We start from the raw sequence: 17,019 nt of genomic DNA on the forward strand, positions 1-17,019 counted from the left end.
TTTTCTTTTTTTTTGGTGAAAGATCCAGTTGTGCTTTTGAGATGAGAGGCTAGAATAAGTGATCCTCTCTCTCTTCACAGTACTTAGAAAAAGCATATCACTGTATCATGTCTGAGCTGTTAGGCATTTGAGCAATGAATAGTACCATGCTCCATTAGAATAACTTAAATGCTTTCTCCTTATCACACTGTTTGTATTTATTTGTATTTATTCATATGTATTTATTGCATTTATTTGTATTTATTCATATGGCTTAATACAAACTAATAGACAACTGTTTTATAAAATACTAGAATTATAATTTCTAAGCATTATTATTAAATCATTATTTTAAACAGAGATGAAAATCTCAGTAAATGAGATTTCATTTTGAAAGACTTGAAAAATGCAGACAGACAGGAATGTCTTTAGAGAATCGGTTGCAGAATAGGAAGTGCTACATGTTTAGTTTTCTAACTCAGATATAGCCTATATTAATAGAAATTGGTGTTTGTTACTGCTCACCTGTCCTTGGGTTTTTTAAAAGGCATTCTCAGCCCAAGGTCTAGTGGATAGCCATTCAGGGTATGAGTCCCTCTTTTTGCAATGAGATCCTTGTGCCAGCTCTATTGATTTACTTGGAGATTTGCCTGCCTGCTGAAGATCACTTTTTCTGAAGCTCCTTCTGGAACTGTGACAATAATTTGTAGCTGTGATGTCATCAGAACTCAAAGATGCATGTCTGAATAAATCTAAAAATATGTTTACACTCTGCTTAAGAGATGTGGTTATACTACAGTAGTGTTGTGGATTCTGTAATTACTTTTCCTGATGCAGCTTGAAGTTTGCATGTTCTTTCAATAAACATAGATTATTATTCACATGTGCTCACAGCTTGACACATTCTACATGTAAAAATTTTGCACTGGAAAAATAATCAGGGTTGCAGTATGAATATATTATATTTACAGTAAGCATGCTATAGTGGGCAAATAGGCAGCAGTAGGTCAGTTGTTAGCTAACTGGGCACCTGTCCAAATATCTTTAAAATATTGACATCAAGCAATATGGTTTTTTAATAATATTTAATTAACTACTATTTAAACACCTCTGCTCAGATTGACCTACATATTCTAGTTTTAAAAGTTCAGTATAGATAATAGATTTGACATGCTCGGTGCATAATGGTTTCTGAAAGGAAACAGTGTGCAACACTGATTTCTGAAATTCTTTGTTTCTAAAAAGAGGAACAAACAAATGCACAATACTAAATATTGTCTTGTTTATTTTTCAGATTAGCACTGTACGTATATGAATATCTGCTCCATGTAGGAGCACAGAAATCAGCCCAGACATTTTTATCAGAGGTATGTTTTCCCCATCTTTTTTTTTCTTCCATAACTTTCAAGCATGTGAAAGTGAAATAAATATGTTGGTTTAAAATAAAAAGCAGTGACAACCTTGAGTATCACTTTACATTGATCAGCATAGATTTCTAATCCTGCGAAAGCCAGTTTGCTATGTCATTTTACATGCATAGTATAATTATTTTTTCTATGATTTGTTACCCTGTTCTCTGATTTGCTACTACACTGAGAAAGATTCCCCTATTTTCTCTAATAAATATGCATGTTAGACAATGCATCAATGGTGCTCCTTTTTGATGATCTTCTAACTTATTGTTGATACCTCCAATTGTGAATAATGGAGCCATCCTAAATACACAGCAGTCAAGTATTTTACATCCTACTGTCATATACGTGCAGTTCTCATTCTCTTGAGCATTGTTAATCTCCATATATAGTATTACCATGCTTCTAACCACTTCATTTCTTTTCATCTGGTGAATCTAATATGACTATAACCATTTAGGTCCTGATTCTTAAACACTTTTTAACTGCTAGTAGAATTTTTACTATTACACAATAGTTAGTATTTTTCATGGTCTTTTAAAGACTTGTATATATCTTTTGAAGATTGAATAAATGATATCTCTTTAGCATTTTATATTTATTCTGGAATATAAAACCACCTGTGTACCAAACATACTGAAGTATTTCACAATATTGTTTTTAATACATCTTTCTTTGATGAGAATATTTAAGATTATGATGATGATGATGATAATAATAATAACTGAGTAGTGAGCAGAAGTGAGAAAAAAAAAAAGGCAGAATGTTGTACTAGGATAATTTGCTGCTCCAAATGATACTTCTTGTATTGGGTTTACATGGCAAAGTCTTGGTAGTGGAGGGGTTGCAGGGGTGGACTCTGTGAGAAGAGATCAGGAGCTTCCCCATGTCAGACAGAGCCAGTTCCAGCTGGCTCTGAGACAGACCTGCCAGTGGCCAAAGCTGAGCCAGTCAGCAAAGCTGGTGGTGCCGCTGTGATAGCATATTTAAGAAAGGGGTGAAAACACTGTGCAGCATCTGTGAGACAGAGTGTCGTGGTTTAACCCCAGCCAGCAACTAAGCACCATGCAGCCGCTCACTCACTCCCCCACCATCCAGTGGGATGGGGGAGAAAATCAGGAAAAGAAGTAAAACTCATGGGTTGAGATAAGAACGGTTTAATAGAGCAGAAAAGAAGAAACTAATAATGATAATGATAACACTAATAAAATGACAACAGCAATAATAAAAGGATTGGAATGTACAAATGATGCACAGGGCAATTGCTCACCACCCGCCGACCGACACCCAGCCAGTCCCCGAGCGGCGATTCCCCGCCCCCACTTCCCAGTTCCTATATTAGATGGGACATCACATGGTATGGAATACACTGTTGGCCACTTTGGGTCAGCTGCCCTGGTTGTGTCCTGTGCCAACTTCTTGTGCCCTGGCTGGGCATGAGAAGCTGAAAAATCCTTGACTATAGTCTAAACACTACTGAGCAACAACTGAAAACATCAGTGTTATCAACATTCTTCGCATACTGAACTCAAAACATAGCACTGTACCAGCTACTAGGAAGACAGTTAACTCTATCCCAGCTGAAACCAGGACACTTGGATATTAATAGAATTATTATTATAGTTGACTACATTTTTTTTATTACTCATAATGATGTACAAGATGGAGCGAACAGAAGTACAATTTCAGAATCCAAGTCAAACTGTTACCTGATCAGAAAGTAACTCCCGAAACACACAAAGTATGTTTCAAGAGGATACATTGCTTTATTCTGAGCGAGAAAAAAATGTGAAACAACACTGCAGACACCAAGGTCAGTGAAGAAGGAGAGGGAGGAGGTGCACCAGAGCAGAGATTCCCCTGCAGCCCTGTCATGGTTTAACCTCGGTAGGCAGCTAAGCCCCACATAGCTGCTTACTCACTCCCCCACAGAGGGGTGGGGGAGACAATTGGAAGGATAAAAGTGCGAAAACCCGTGGGTGGAGATAAAGGCAGTTTAATAGGTAAAGCAAAAGCCGCGCACGCAAGCAAAGCAAAATAAGGAATTCATTCACTACTACCCATTGGCAGGAAGGTGTTTTGCCATCTCCAGGAAAGCAGGGCTCCATCATGCGTAACAGTGTGAAGACAAACTCCATCACTCCAAATGTCACCCGCTTCCTTCTTCTTCCCCTAGCTTTATATACTGAGCACAGCGTCATATGGTCTGGAATATCCCTTTGGTCAGTTGGGGTCAGCTGTCCTGGCTGTGTCCCCTCCCAACCTCTTGCCCATCCCCAGCCTACTCGCTGGCAGGGTGGTGTGAGGAGCAGAAAAGGCCTAGACTCTGCGTAAGCACTGTTCAGCAATAGTTAAAACATGGGTGTGTTACTAACACTGTTTTCACCACAAATCTAAAACATAGCCTCATGCAAGCTACTATGAACAAATTTAACTTTATCCCAGCCAAAACTGTACAGGCCCGTGGAGAAGACCATGAAAAAGCAGGTTGTCCCCCTGCAGTCCATGGAGTACCACGCCAGAGCCTGTGGAGGACCCCATGCTGCAGCAGGTGGATATGCCATGAAGGAAGCTGCAGCCTGTGGAGAGCCCATGCTGGAGCAGGCACCTGGCAGGAATTGTGACCCATGGAGAGGAGCCCATGCTGGAGCAGTGTTTTCCCGAAGGACTGTACCCCATGGAAAAGACCCATGCTGGAGCAGTTTGTGAAGGACTGTATCCTGTGAGAGGGACCCCATGCTGGAGTAGGGGAAAAGTGTGAGGAGGAACGAGCGGCAGAGACAAAGTGTTATGAACTGATGCTGTCATGGTTTAACCCCAGCCAGCAACTAAGCACCACGCAGCCGCTCACTCACTCCCCCACCACCTGCCAAGTGGGATGGGGGAGAAAATCAGGAAAAGAAGTAAAATTCGTGGGTTGAGATAAGAATGGTTTAATAGAACAGAAAAGAAGAAACTAATAATGATAATGATAACACTAATAAAATGACAACAGCAATAATGAAAGGATTGGAATGTACAAATGATGCGCAGTGCAATTGCTCACCACCTGCCAATCGACACCCAGTTAGTCCCCGAGCGGCAATCCCCCCACCTCCACTCCCCCCCAGTTTCTATACTAGATATGACGTCACATGGTATGGAATACCCTGTTGGCCAGTTTGGGTCAGGTGCCCTGGCTGTGTCCTGTGCCAACTTCTTGTGCCCCTCCAGCTTTCTCACTGGCTGGGCATGAGAAGCTGAAAAATCCTTGACTTTAGTCTAAACACTACTTAGCAACAACTGAAAACATCAGTGTTATCAACATTCTTCGCATACTGAACTCAAAACATAGCACCATACCAGCTACTAGGAAGACAATTAACTCTATCCCAGCTGAAACCAGGACATGCCAACTCCCTTTCCCCATCCCCCCTGCGCCACTCAGGGGGTGGGTGGAAGAGGTAGAAGAGTCGGGAACAGAGGGGTGAAGTTGAGCATGGGAAGAAGGTGGGGGGGGAAGGGTTTAGTTTTGTCTGTCTTTCTCACCATCCCACTCTATTTTTAATTGGCAATAAATTAAATAATTAATTTTCCCCAAGTTGAGTCTGGTTTGCCTGTGATGGTAATTGGTGAGTGATATCCCTGTCCTCATCTCAACCCATGAGCTTTTTCATTTTATTTTCTCCCCCTGTCCTGTTAAGGAGGGGAAGTGAGAGAGCGGCTTGTTAGGTATCTGGGAGCCAGCCAAGGTTAACCCACCACACTCCTCCAAAATATAATAGAATTATATGCTAATGATAATATTTTGGATGTGGGAGAGGGAAGGATGAGAACAGGAGGGTTGTTTCAGGTAGATATCATGGAAAATTCACATAACAGCTAGGTAAAAGGGGTAAAAATAGTGGTAGTATCAATTTATGTTTATATTAAAGTGTGGTTTTGACAACTGTTTTTTCTTTTAGTAAAGCAATGTAAAAATAAGAGGAAAAAGAAAATCATGGAGAATACAGTCTTGGCTTTCACAAAACAGCTGTCACAAATAATATACTGTGCAGGATTCATTTTGCTCATTTTGATTTTAGGATATTTTTGCAAAATGAGTAGTTGACATTTTAACTTCTGTGACATTTGGATTTCAGGAAACTATTCAATATAGTGTCTTGACACATTTCTCTTAAAACTAATTAAAACTTGGACTATAGAGAAAATGTCAGATCTGAACTAATGCAATTTGAGAATATATCATAGCTTTCAAATTCAGACTGAGACTAGCCAAAAGATTATGAGTACGAGGCAGAGATAATTAATAATGTATTGGATTGGTTTGAGGTGTCTGTTATTAGGTTTCACACAGAGCTGTGAGCTTGTTTATCCCAATCATTAGCAATGCAGAGGGGCAAAGTCTATGTTGGTAATGTTTGTAAATGGTTGTATGTTGGAAGAAAAGGAAGTTATCACTAATACAGAGAAACCCGGAAAAAAACTGATATTTGGTCTGAAAGTCATAAAATGAGGTTTAAATTGAGAAAATGATACACTAATACAACTTGGAGGAAATTATCTAAAAGACAGAAGTTAAATGGCAAGTGGTAAAAGCAGCACTTGTGGGCTGTAAACCACAAAATAATAGCTCTACCCCACCCACCTCACCCCCACCCCATGTGAGTCAGTTGTACTTGTTAGAAAATTATTATTGGCATACAGGATGAAAATGAGAGAACAGCAGTTGAGAGAAGTCCAAAAAAAGTCTTCTAGACAAATAATTTACGATATTATGAAAGTTACGATTTTCCATCTGTCGTTGTACTTTTCTGACTCATGCCTGTTGAGAAGCAACTGCCCTATTGCAGTGAATTAGTTGCGAGAATGCTTCAGTTTTAGGAGATATCCAGGTGGCATAGGAGGAAACTGAAATTGTTTTGGTCGCTCATGAAAGAGCATGGCTGTCTGGGCTCAATGCCCTCTCAGCTCTGGCAGTCCGTAGCTGCCAGAACAGTTTGGGTGGATTTTTTTAAAAGATTAAATAGTTCAGAGTAGATTTAAAACTGACTATCGAAGCATAAAAGAAGCAAGCATATATAATCTGAGCAATATAGCTATCTGTGATATCTAAAGAGTATAAATGACAGAGATTAAGATCCCTTCCTTAAAGTTCTACCGGGGAAAGTGACTAATGGAACAAAATTAAGAAAAAGAAAATTTAAGTTGGATATCATGAAATCACTCTATTGGATAACTTAGAGATGGTTGTCTTAAGCATTTCTACATTTTTGTAATGCATTGTGTGTAGTTTAAATTTCATAGAACTGATTCACAGATCAGTAAATTCCAGAAGCCCTCTGCTGGTCTTTCTCACTTACAAGATGCACTATGGTTTTCATGTCTTTGTGGTCCCTATTGAGTACAGCCTTCAAAGCTTTGTTGCCTTCATATCTAAAATGTAGGACCTCATATTCAACTAGCCTTTTCCCAGATCTCTGGATTGCAGAGACCTCTAGTTTATTAACTATAGCTCTAGTCTCTTGGTCTGCAAATTACTTCCTTTCTAGAGACATGGTGTGAAGTAATTGATTGAAGTAACTCAACAGCTATTTCATGCCTAAATATGTAGTTATTGTACAACTGGCAAAATGGCAAGGAGCCAGCACAACTAGATTTCATGTAAAGAATGTAATTTTCTTATGAGGGTTAAAAAAGGCTATTCAGATGAGGTACCCAAATTTTTGAAACAGAAGCTGTTCCAGAATCTTTCCTTTGATGTCCAAGCTGCTACATTTTCCTTCAAGAGCTGATCCTTAGCCCACATATTTTAATGCTTTAGTATCCTTGGAAATTAGGTTCCAGCCTTGAAGGAATAATTCCATTAGCTTGGCTGGACCAGGAAGGTAGGCATTTCCTGGTTAATAGATCATCAGTTATGAACTTAATCGGTACAGTTGACAACGTGGGTATTTTTTTTAATTAATAATTCTTCATAATTCTTTTTAAGATTAATTCTTTTAACATTAATTCTTTTTATGATTAGAAAGACTGACATCTACCACATGAAACAGAATGCATATTTTTTTAAAAAACAGAACAAAGAAAAGAAAACCCTCAAGTAATCCCCGAACTTCCATATTCCCTTCAGGCTCCTTCTTTGAATACATTTATCAAGATGAAATGGGTCCCAATAAAAAGGACCAGCATAAGACCTGTGAATCAGGTAATTTCCTCATCAAGCCCTGCTTTGAAGAGCTTGAATACTGTGTAGACATCGTGAGGGCTTTCTACACAGACATAATTTTTACTCTAACAATGATTTTCCAACTTCAGAAACAATTTTTGGTATTGACTATATATTGCATCTCTTCTTCAGTATGTTGCTTTTGAAACATCCCAGAAGTACTGTGTATTCCTGGTGATAAACACAAGTCCTTCCAAGCCATTTCCAATGGATGTGAGGAGCACTCATGCCTCAGAGGAGTGCATTTGAAGAGTTTGAAATACCTTTTTAGTAGCTTTGGGTTTTATTTATATTTTTCATTTTAATTAACATTTTTATCTGGCAGAGTTTAGGCAAGAGTTCCACATTTTAAAAAGTCCTTTTTATATCTTAACTGTTGTTACATGGCGGGGGTGGTGGTGGGGGGGTGTGTGTATGAAGCTCCATGCAGTTGGCTCATTCTGCTAACTTTGTTGACAGAAATTATGGTGCCTCTAGGTTATCTCTTAAAATAATTTTTAAACAGCAGAATGATTTTTGAATAGTTGTGCCCATTTACATAATACATCAAAATTATGTTAGGTAACTTCATATGAGAGTGAAGAAAACTTTTTAGGTGTACTAATTATATATTCCTCTCCTGCAAGCTACTGACAGAAAATATATATGCTTAACTTTCTTAAGAGCTGGGTGCAGAAATCAAGTTGGAGTTGAGAATCAAAGTTTTATTTTCTTTTGAAAAATCCCAGCTTTACCAGTGACTCTTACAGTATGAACACTGTTAGGTTTTGTGATAAAAGGTTGTCTGCAAACCCACAAAGGAGCCCAGAAAGACAAGGGGGGGGAAGCCCAAATAATAATACCCTGCCCCAGCTCCTCCCAGCTCCATCACAGGAACTATCATCAACTCTGTGATGGGCCTTATCAAAGGCCTATCTCCACAAGCCCAGAGGAGCACAGAGCTCCCAGGGCAGGCAAGAACCCAAATTAAGGAGGAACGGATACCCTGTCTGGGCCTCTCCCAGGAGACCCTTAGCCCCATTGTCCAGATGTGACACCCATCAAGATGAGTCAACACTAGAGCACCTTTCGGACTGAGAGGGGTTGCTGCCTAGAGGTATGGGACACATTATGGGATGCAGGGGAAGAGCATTTTGTGATTGCACAGGATTTATTATGGTTTGTTTGAGGGAGGAGCCAATGGTGAGAAAGGGGAGGGATTTAGGTGATTTGGGGAGGAACAAGTGTGGGGAAAATAGAGGGATAAGGGGATAAAAGGGCCAATTGCATGTAAATAGGTGCTGATTGGTGCATTTGTTTAGTCATACTCTGCACCTGATCAGTGCAGTCTGTCCTATCTTCTCATTAAATTCCTTTCTTACTCTTTCCTCGGTGAGGGATTCTTTATGTGCTGTGTATGTGTGTGAGTGTGTATTGGGGCCTGAGTGCCAGCAACTGGAGTCAGACCATGGGTCAGAGGGCCTGTGTGGCTGTGGTACCAGTGACTGGAGAGACTAGAGTGACTGGACTTGACTGCCAGCAACTGGAGTGAGACCTAGAGTCATAGCGGCCTGTGTGTCTGTGGTGCAAGTAACTGGAGTGAGTGAGGGTCTGGGTGCCAGCAATTGGGTTGGGACTGCAGGTTGGAGGGACTGGGTGCCTGGGTGCCAGTGAATGGAAAGACCAGAGTGAGTGAAACCAAGTGTCAGCCACTGGGGTGGGACCAGGGGTCACAGGCCCATATGTCTGTAATGCTAACAACTGGAGTGAGTGCAGGTGTGCAAGTGAGTGTGTGAGCACTAGCAAAGATCAAGCCGGACTAGCTGGTGAGTAGGTGAAGTGGCCTGGGAGCCAGGTGTGTGTGTGTCTCTAAGGGTAAGACCACTGGGGATTGGTGTTGCGTTAAAGTGTAAAGAAGTTTGGCAAAAAATAAACCCCCTTGCATTCCAGCTTGTCCTCAGATAGAGGGGCTGGGGGTGGCCAGGCTTACATTCTGAGTGATGTCCAATTCAGTACTATAAATCCAGTTGCGATCAATTTATTGAACTACCACGATTATGGATGCACTAATAGTGTATTGTACTTTCAGTTTAGTTGCATTGAACAAACTATCACGGCTAGATTTTAATGAATAGTACAGTTTATTAAAGCAACAAGAATACAGGTTCTTTTGGATTGCTGGTGATAAATACACTGTATGCAAAGCACGTGCAAATAATTATACAGTCGACTACAAGCACATAAAATTATGGAAAAACTCTATAGAGATTTCTAAGTTTCCTGGGGAAGCACTCGGTATAACCGAGGGTTCAAATCTTACCCAATAGGCGTCCCTATGGGGGGGAAGAGAGGTTCAGCCCATCGACTGATCCCAGAAGTCAGCGATGTCCTCCTGACTTGTCTATAATGGTGTCTTCCCTAGCGTTCCTCCTCTCTTAAGCCCTTTTATATTTTCTTATTTTTAGGTGGAGCTTGAGTGACTCTGGTCGTGCATACCTTTATTATGACTGGTGTAAAATCTCCTCGCTTTACTTTTAAAGGTATATGCTAGAGAAAATTCAGAGCACATGCTCGTGGGGGTGGTCGTACCTTGGAGGCAGGTAGCTTTTGGGATGGAGATGTGTTTTGGTATTATAATGAGCAAAGTTCACCCAGAGGACATGATTTAGTGTGTCACTACTCCAGAACCGGGCACTTATGATATAAATCAGAAGTAGGGCAATAGCATTGACAGAACCCCCATTGTTTCACCTCCTTGCTTCAGTGGATTCAATGCAGGGACCTTCCATTCTTGTTCCTATCATTCCAGTTCCCTATCCCTGTGATGATATCACAGAGCCTGGCCACAGTGTCTCCACTCCACTCCACCCTCCGTGTTGTTTCTTTCAGAGTCAGCATACCAAGCTCCCCCGGTGTTGCTAACATCTAAGGTTGCAGGTTATGTTGCTTAGGGAATTATTATGGAACAGATTTCGTGTATATCCACCGCATTCCACCCTGGAGGTTTACCTTCCCTTAAGAGGGGGGACATATCAATAAGTCACCTCCAGCAATCATACCACAATTGGCTACTGGGGGACCAGGGGAGTCCCAGCCAGCTCTGGATGTGTGTGTGAGACAATCAGTTCCAGCAACTGGAGTAGGGCTGTGGCCTAGGGGGCTCGTATATCCAGGTGCCAGCAACTGGGGAGACAAGGATTCAGAGGCAGGTACTGGGCAGACTGAGAGTCTGAGCCCAGCTGCTGGAGGGATCCACATTATACATATGTATAGATATTCTCACTGGTGGACCTCCATCCTGCTCAGCCAGAGAGGGGAGCAGGATGAGGCTGTTGGTGCTGTCTGTGTTCATGTGTGTGCTCTGAGTGTCTGTCTGTGATCTGTGTGGCCTGCCACGTATATATGTGGTGTACATGTGCACTCTGTGTGTATACCTACTGGGAATACATCTTCAGCCTTGCTACTGGTTAGACCTGGGGATGTGGAGCTGCAGCAGCCTTGCTGCTCTTGGGCTGTTGGATCCAGAGTGGAAATCAAGTTGGAGCTGAGAATCAAAGTTTTATTTTATTTTGAAAAAATCCCAGCTTTGCCAGTGCCTCTTGTAGTATGAGCACTACTTTTTATATTATTTATATACCTTTATATATATCTTTATATACATTTCATATTAAAGCTGTTTAAGCATTTCATTAAAATAATGCTCCTTTCATCTGTCATTACTTCTGTCTCTAGAGCAGAATATGGTATGTATATAAACAAAAATTTTTATCAATTTTTGCAGGAAATAATGCTATGTGTAGTTGTAACTGGAGGAATTTGGAGTATATAGAATGCCCTGGTTTCCACCTTGTTTTAAGATGAGCTGGCCTTCTGTCACGTCCCAAAATTGGAGCAACTCAGGTTCGTGGATTTCCTTTGTCAGAATTAAGGTGAAACAACACCAGGGGAGTGCAAACAACAATCAACATTTATTCAACCTAGCTAACCTTGCCCAAGTACAAGTGAACATATCAATATGAACCTTGCATCGTGTCATTAAGCCACTGTTTAAAAAGAGAAGGGAGGTGTAGAAAAAGAAGCGGAAAAAGGAACATGAAACTGTGTCAGAAGGAGAGCCCTCCCATTGAGTCACGAGGTTCAGAGCAGACCCCCTTGCCTTCTGGACTCCTTCTCAAAGAGGAGCCCAGGGGCAGCTAGATCCACTCCTAGTCCCAGACTTGGTCAACAGTTTATGTTTAAAAAGATGAGGTGTAGGGACTGCAGAAAAGAGAGAAGAAAAAGAGGGAGAGAGAGAAAGAAAGAAAAAGAAAGAAAAAGAGAAGAAAAGGGTTTCACCAGTCCTGGGTCCAGCATTGGTCCAGCCAGTGTAGAGATCCAGTTCCGGAGGGTGCGCACTGAGAACTCGTTCTCCCTTCTTTTATAGTGTGTTAGTCAGTGGTCTAGACATGCGCAGTTCATGTTCCCAGGGTTCTCTGGAATCAGTCGGTGAGCTTTGGGGGTTTCATTGCGGAGTTGCCTCTCTTTCCCTGCTGGCATGACCGCTTAAGATAGAAGCACAGTCCCATCTTCTGTGGGGCCCCCTCCTCCAGGCGCATATGCTGTGCTCCTTCTCCTTGTCACTTAAGATAAGGAATGGTGGCTTTGGAGAAGCGTGGTCCCACCCTCCGTGGGGCCCTCTCCTCCGGCCACATTGTCCTGTTCACAAAAGTCCAGCATTTTTACAGAGGCCATCTTCTCCACCAAAGTTCTTTAATGAATGTTTGAGACATTGACTATAATTTGTCAGACTGTCATACCTTCCTAACAGTGTTGTATGGATTTCTGCAGAATCTTAAGTGATTTATTTGTGATAGAGTTCCTTAAACGATCACACTGGCTTTATTATAGTTCAAACTCTTTAGTATTGTAGTTAAGGACAAGCTGATGACTATGTCATTAAAAAAATGATCATGTGGTAATGGGTAAGATACAACACTTGCAAAGAATTGCAAAGAGCCAGAATGCTTTCACAGTGTGTTTATGTTGTCTAATGTGTTAGTTGATCAACAATAAAAGTGTGAAGTCAAAGGTAAGAATTCTTAAACTGCATTTCCTTTGAAAACTGTTAAATAAACCAGAGTTCTCAGGTAAGAAAGCAAGCATAGATAGTATATCTCTATTCAACAGAGTTTGCCAGTGCAGACAAATCAAGCCAAAGTAGTTTTACATTTTTATTGCATGGTGAGAGAATGGGTTATAACTCTGTTGTTACTCTGATGTTAGTCAGATTTGTCACGTTACCTCTAACAGTAAAGTACTCCTTGAGGATTCTAAAACAATTGCTCACTTCAGATGTGGAGAGAAGACTGCCACCTGCTGAATCAGTAACATTAGTCCTGTGTCTTGTATGTTTTTCTTAGGAATTATTCTTGGAAAATCTTTTAGATAACTTTAAGGGTGTTTTTTAACACTCCTTTGTTATGCATTTTTGAACTTAAATAAACCCCTGTTGTAATGGCAAAATAAAATTGTATTCAAAATCTTTTAAAAATAAATCTAAAACATGCTTTGCTAAAATAAGAGGCATCAGCTAAATTAATAAGTGTGTGTATTGGTTGTACATGGCAAGGTTTTGGTAGCAGTGGTGGGGACTGCAGGGGTGGCCTCTGTGAGAAGAGTTCAGGGGCTGCCCTGCGCTGGACACAGTTGGTTCCAGCCAGCTCCACAACATCCTCACTGCAGACCAAAGCTGAGCCAATCAGCAGAGCCTGTGGCACCCCGTGAAAACATATTTAAGAAAGGACACAAACACCAGATGAGTAGAGAAGTGAAGAAAAAAAGTGAGAAACAACCATACAAACACCAAGATTGGAGAAAAAGGAGGGGAAGGAGGGGCTCCAGGCACAGGAGCAGAGATTCCCCTGCAGCCTGTGGAAGAGACCACAGTGGAGCAATATCCACACTGCAGCCTGTGGAGCACCATATGTCAGAGCAGTTGGATATTTCCTGAAGGAAACTGTGGCCAGTGGAGAACCCATGCTTGGGCAGATTTTTTCCTGAAAGACTTCAGCCCATGGAAGGACCCATGCTGGAGCAGGGGAAAAGTTTGATGAGGAAGGAGTGGCAGAGGGGAATTGTTATGTACTGACTGTAACCACCCCAGAGGCTCAGGGACGATGGGGGGTGGGGTGGGGGGTGGGGAAATAAAGGGAGATGGGATTGAAGGAGCAAAGTTGAGCCTGGGAAAAAGGGGGGGTGGGGGAAAAGGTGTTATTTTAATTTTTTTTTTCTCATCATCCTACTCTATTTTTTAATTGGCAATAAATTAAATTAATTTTCCCCAAGTTGACTCTGTTTTGCCCGTGACAGTAATTGGTAAGTGATCTCCTGTCTTTATCTCAACCCATCCTATTTTCTCCCCCTGTTCCGCTGAGCAGGGGGTGTGAGAGCGCTGCTGGGTTGGCATTTGGCCCTTAGCCAAGGTCAACCCTCCACAGTGTGATAAAGTAAGTAATATGACCACCCAGACTGATGATGATAAAGCCTTTCATAACTAAAAACTCTTTTATTCTTCCTTTTTTACTACCTGAATAAATTATGCAATGCTTTTTAGTCACAGTGATCACAAAAAGAGTACAGACTGTTTTTACTGTTTCTCTTTAGATAAGATGGGAAAAAAACATCACACTAGGGGAGCCCCCAGGATTCTTGCACTCCTGGTGGTGGTAAGTGTCAGTTTTCTTTTCCTCTGTTTTTTAGAATATGTTCATTGTGAATTCCAACATCTGGAGGCAAGAAATTCAGGTGAACATTGTAAAAAGAATGTGAAGATAAGTATCAAGAACTATTTTCTCGTAAAGCGTTGAAAGAACAAAAAATTAGATATAGGAGAGTATATAGATATTAGATATAGGAAAAGAAATGTTGAATAATGGATTGATAAGGCACCATCTTTGAAAGAAGATGGCCTGCATTTCTTTGTTTACCATCTTTTATTAAATTGTGCATTTAAGAGATCATTCTCTATATCCTGAATAACTACATTTGAAAGAAATATATAGAGACTCTGGAAATAGATGTGAGCTTCCTCAGTCTTTAGTGCAATTTTAGTCACGGGAATAGCATATGAAAGCCATTAGCTGAACCCAAGCTACCAGCATTTTTGAGAGGCAGTGTATGTTAGCATGAGCTTGGAGTTGTAGTAGCTGCTTTTGCAATTTCTTTCCACTCAGAATATGGGTAAGACACAGAGCTGACTTGTAATTTTTTAGGCATGATGCTCCTTACTTATATATATTGGTGTCTACAGAAAATACACAACTTTTATGTACATATGCACATTTGTATATATAAAATTCCCAAGACAAAAAGAGACTGCTATTTAGCAGTGATTTGAATATATACGATATGGCTACATTTGCAAGAATTCAAAATTATGGAGAATATGGACAACCATCCATACAAGAATTCTGTACAAGAATTAAGCTATAAGTTGTAAAGTAGTCCCACTTGACTATAAAAACCCATGTGATTTGTACAGCTGTATAGAAGATGACATATTCTTCATTGACTTTTCTGCTTTTAATTGATGGAAGCCTGACAAGAAGAACTTGTTCCTTGTATCTCTGATGTCTGCATTATCCTTAATTTTGATCATCGGCAGCAGAGTGGTCAAATTTTCCACAATTCTGAATTATGGTGCTGGGCTAAGTTAGAGGGTTAAGTCTAAACCAATAAAGAAACAAAATGAAACTAACAAATTTTATTCTTTTAATTGCTCTAGCATATAGATAATTTCATTCTAGAAACTTTGAGGCTAACATTCCTGCCATAATGAAATATCTTATATACTGTTTCTTAACAGTTCAGAGATACTTGTAGTGTGTTAGAATCAATTCATGTATAACTCCATTTGAGGCAGGGGAAGACCTATTGGAGTATTGTAATTTCCTTTTACTCTTTCATTCTTCATCAACCAAGAGCTATAGGATAGCATACCCCTTATTTCCTAGTCTTATCCGTACTTTTGTTTAAAGGACAGTATTGGAACTTGGAAGAACTCCCAGTTTTCTCTTAATTTTCTTGCCTTTTCACAACATCAAAGTATTACTGTATGAATCTGTGCCTTCCAGTGCTTTGTGGTAGTAAATTGCAGCAGTTGCAGAGGTATGAGGTTAAATGCAGAGCTTTATTAATTTGCTTTATACTCTGAAAGCTTGTATATTAGTCTAGCTTCTTGGTTTATACTACAATGGTTTTAAAGAAAAACAAGCACTGCTTGCTTCAGAGAATCAGATAACAGGACTTGATTCCTCATAGATGTTTTACAAAGCTGAATTCTTTCATAGGGGTAAGTGTTTTCAGCTCTTGGCTAGAAAGTGATATGTCTATTTCACACATATATATGTGTGGTGTGTGTATATCATAAAATCTATGAGAATTACAATGATTTTCTCACCATATCTGTTACTTCTTAACTTGCAGTGTATTTTGGGATCTTTACTGTGCAGCTCCAGAAAGACGAGAAACATGTGAACATTCAAGTGAAGCAAAAGCCTTTCATGACTATGTAAGTTTTATATATCTTTATCATGTTTTTATTAATTGTATGTATGAATGTGATAGAGAAATATTTCTGCAGGATGGTGACTCAAAAATGCAGGAGTCCGTCATATATAAGTAACTCATTTGCTTTCCAGGGATGCCTTAAAATTAGCACTGTCTAATCCTGTGATTACCCAGTGTCACATAGGAAACTCCCAGAATCTATCTCACAGGTCAAAGTACTGTCCCATATATTAATACAGAATGAAGGATGTCCTTCTCTCTCTCCCCCATGGACACATCAGCCTGGTCTCAGTCACAAAGGCCCAGGCCAAATAGAAGCACAGATATGTGCTGTCCAAATAACCATATCCTGTCAATGCTAAAGAAAAGACAGTTCAGTAGATGGAATTGATTCCATGGCTTCTGGCAGGACCATACTGATTTAACATGTGATATTTTGGTATCCTGAAATAAGTATTTTTGTTACAGTAGTAAACACTTATGCATCATAGAGCAAGTTAAATATAAATCATCTAGTCTAGTAGAGCAAAAGAAAAAGGGGAAGGGACAAAAGTATTATGCCGATTTTGATGCAACTGAGTTCCAGTTCAAAACACAGCAAGTACTTTGGTGGTGTTTTGCTTGCAAGGGCCAAAAAAAAGTTCTAGAAACTAGTGATGACAACAACACTGTAACAGTTTCCATTCCTTTTTTTATATTATAATGTAAATGGAGAACTCCAGCACTCTGGAACTGCATTCCAGAGTTGGAATGGAATTTGGGATACATTTACTATGACAGCTCTTCTTCATCTGTCGATTTCCTTTTTACCAACGAAATCCTCAGGAGGCTGACTGAGCTGGGTTTATCGTTCCTTTGGGCCATTCATATAATATAAAGAAGGAATATAAACAC

General features: G+C 40.3%; 1 protein-coding gene across 5 annotated transcripts in view; it reads left to right on the forward strand.

The window, feature by feature from the left end:
- LOC138681756 (single-stranded DNA-binding protein 2-like) overlaps positions 1–17,019 on the forward strand; it is a 211,080-nt gene that overhangs the window by 49,239 nt on the left and 144,822 nt on the right. For 4 of the 5 annotated variants that reach the window (XM_069775279.1, XM_069775277.1, XM_069775280.1 and 1 more), the window contains exons 2-4: positions 1,274–1,346; positions 14,221–14,282; positions 16,042–16,126. In XM_069775279.1, the coding sequence (XP_069631380.1) occupies positions 1,274–1,346; positions 14,221–14,282; positions 16,042–16,126 (220 nt within the window). The remainder of the gene's footprint in view (positions 1–1,273; positions 1,347–14,220; positions 14,283–16,041; positions 16,127–17,019) is intronic. The other variant, XM_069775281.1, reaches the window with a different exon arrangement.

The sequence above is a fragment of the Haliaeetus albicilla genome, chromosome W (assembly GCF_947461875.1).
Source record: "Haliaeetus albicilla chromosome W, bHalAlb1.1, whole genome shotgun sequence".
Classification (NCBI taxonomy): domain Eukaryota; kingdom Metazoa; phylum Chordata; class Aves; order Accipitriformes; family Accipitridae; genus Haliaeetus; species Haliaeetus albicilla.